This window comes from Hyperoodon ampullatus (genome assembly GCF_949752795.1).
Source record: "Hyperoodon ampullatus genome assembly, chromosome: 1".
Classification (NCBI taxonomy): domain Eukaryota; kingdom Metazoa; phylum Chordata; class Mammalia; order Artiodactyla; family Ziphiidae; genus Hyperoodon; species Hyperoodon ampullatus.
The window spans coordinates 29,151,938-29,154,501 of record NC_136914.1 but is presented as its reverse complement, the minus strand read 5'-3'; the positions used below and the strand labels follow the sequence as shown (position 1 = coordinate 29,154,501).

At 35.6% G+C, this 2,564-nt stretch overlaps 1 protein-coding gene across 1 annotated transcript; it reads left to right on the top strand.

Moving 5' to 3' along the window:
- Positions 1–432: 432 nt before the first annotated feature.
- On the top strand, positions 433–1,791 carry NPY5R (neuropeptide Y receptor Y5; the record flags this gene model as incomplete). Its single annotated transcript, XM_079713623.1, has 1 exon — positions 433–1,791. The coding sequence occupies exon 1, from the start codon at positions 451–453 to the stop codon at positions 1,789–1,791; it is 1,341 nt and encodes a 446-aa protein (XP_079569749.1). The 5' UTR covers positions 433–450.
- Between the last annotated feature and the right edge of the window lie 773 nt (positions 1,792–2,564).

Genomic DNA, 2,564 nt, shown 5'->3' with positions numbered 1-2,564 from the left:
AGGGCAGGTGACTTTTAAGTTTGACCTTGATTGATGTAAGAGAGGAAGGAATGTTTAAGGTAAGACTATATGACTACAACATGTATCAGGTACATTGACTGGAGAACAATATTAATTAGCTATTATAATCTTGAAGTTCTTATCCACATTTGTCTTTTCTGTCCCTTACATTATTTATACATAAATTTTTTTAAAAGTTCTGTTATTTTAACACGAGTCAACTCACCATAGAAGTGATGATAGATTTAAACTTACTGTAATTGTTATTGGTTGACATTTACACTGTACTTGTTGCCAGTTAAAGACTTCCCTAAACTTTTTAGTAAATGAATAAGGTAATGGGAACAAATGGTAAAATGTTTCCTTCTCAATGGATTAATTTATAGTAGTCATGGAATTTGTTTTCAAGGTGCTAACTAATGTCTTTTTTATTCCAAGCAGGAGAATAATATGGATTCAGAGCTCAAGGATTATTATAACAAGACACTTGCTGCAGAGAACAATACTGCTGCCACTCGGAATTCTGATTTCCCAGTCTGGGATGACTATAAAAGCAGTGTCGATGACTTGCAGTATTTTCTGATTGGACTCTATACATTTGTAAGTCTTCTTGGTTTTATGGGGAATCTACTTATTTTAATGGCTCTCATGAGGAAGCGAAATCAGAAGACAACAGTCAACTTCCTCATTGGCAATCTGGCCTTCTCCGATATCTTGGTTGTGCTGTTTTGCTCACCTTTCACACTGACCTCTGTCTTGCTGGATCAGTGGATGTTTGGCAGAGTCATGTGTCATATTATGCCTTTCCTTCAATGTGTGACAGTTCTGGTTTCCACTTTAATTTTAATATCAATTGCCATTGTCAGGTATCATATGATAAAACATCCTGTATCTAATCATTTAACAGCAAACCATGGCTATTTCCTGATCGCTACTGTCTGGACACTAGGCTTTGCAATGTGTTCTCCCCTCCCAGTGTTTCACAGCCTTGTGGAACTTCAGGAGACGTTTGGTTCAGCGTTGCTCAGCAGCAGGTATTTATGTGTTGAGTCATGGCCATCCGATGCATACCGAATTGCTTTCACTATCTCTTTATTGCTCGTTCAGTATATTCTGCCCTTAGTTTGTCTAACTGTAAGTCATACCAGTGTCTGCAGGAGTATAAGCTGTGGATTGTCCAACCAAGAAAACCAACTAGAAGAAAATGAGATGATCAACTTAACTCTCCATCCTTACAAAAAGAGTGGGCCTCAGGTGAGGATCTCCAGCAGCCGGAAATGGAGCTATTCATTCATCAGAAAGCACAGAAGGAGGTACAGCAAGAAGACGGCATGCGTGCTGCCTGCTCCGGTGAGACCTCCTCCAGAGAACCGCTCAAGAAGGCTTCCAGAACACTCGGGCTCTGGGAAAAGTCAGCCCCCTTCATCCCGTAAGTTTATACCAGGGGTCCCCACTTGCTTTGAGGTGAAACCGGAAGAAAACTCAGATGTTCATGAGATGAGAGTAAACTGTTCTATCATGAGATTAAAAAAAAGATCTCGAAGTGTGTTCTACAGACTGACCATCTTGATACTAGTGTTTGCAGTGAGCTGGATGCCTCTGCACCTTTTCCATGTGGTGACCGATTTTAACGATAGCCTGATTTCAAACAGGCATTTCAAGTTGGTGTATTGCATCTGTCACTTGCTAGGCATGATGTCCTGCTGTCTTAATCCAATTCTATATGGATTTCTTAATAATGGGATCAAAGCCGACTTAAGGTCCCTTATACGCTGTCTTCATATGTCATAATTCTCAATGTTTTACAAGGAAAGTACAAGTATGGGGATCATCTAAAATATATTCACAGTGACTATATATGTATAATCAACAAATTTTGTTAACTTACGGAATTTAATTTATGTGTAAGAGCTCTGAATTTGGATATCAGTTCCTAATATATGGGAGATAATTTTAACATGTTATAATATGATAAATTCATCTAGTTGTATAAAGTCATTGTCAATCCAATCTGTAATTTCATTTTAAGGAGTAGTTATATTACCTTCCATTTCAGCTTGTCCTGTAAACCAATGAATTGTAAGTTCTTGTTTAAAATAAAAGTTATATTTAACCATCTCAGTATTTTTTGTTCAAAATTATAAGCAAAAACATTTCTCCTAAAACATTTAATTTCAGGTATGAGGAACATCTAATTATCTTCATTTTTACTTCACAGATTTCTTAATAGTTAGTTTCTGACAATACAGAAAACTTTAATATGACCAGCAAACCATAACTAAGTGACAGATATATGCCTAAGTCATAAATTAAATGTCAACGCTCGGTACAGTTTTAGAACCTCTAAAGGAAAATTTTTATTTCTTATTATTGATGATTGGTCAAATTGTCAATTTATTCCCCACTATCCTAGTAATACACAGTTAATTTATCAAATAAAAATAGATTTTAAATCTTTTCTAGACTTATACCATGACATTAAACTATCAAATAAAGATTGTTTTCATATACATCTTTTATATTCTAAAATGTGAAATATAAATTGTATCTATATTTCCAAGTAT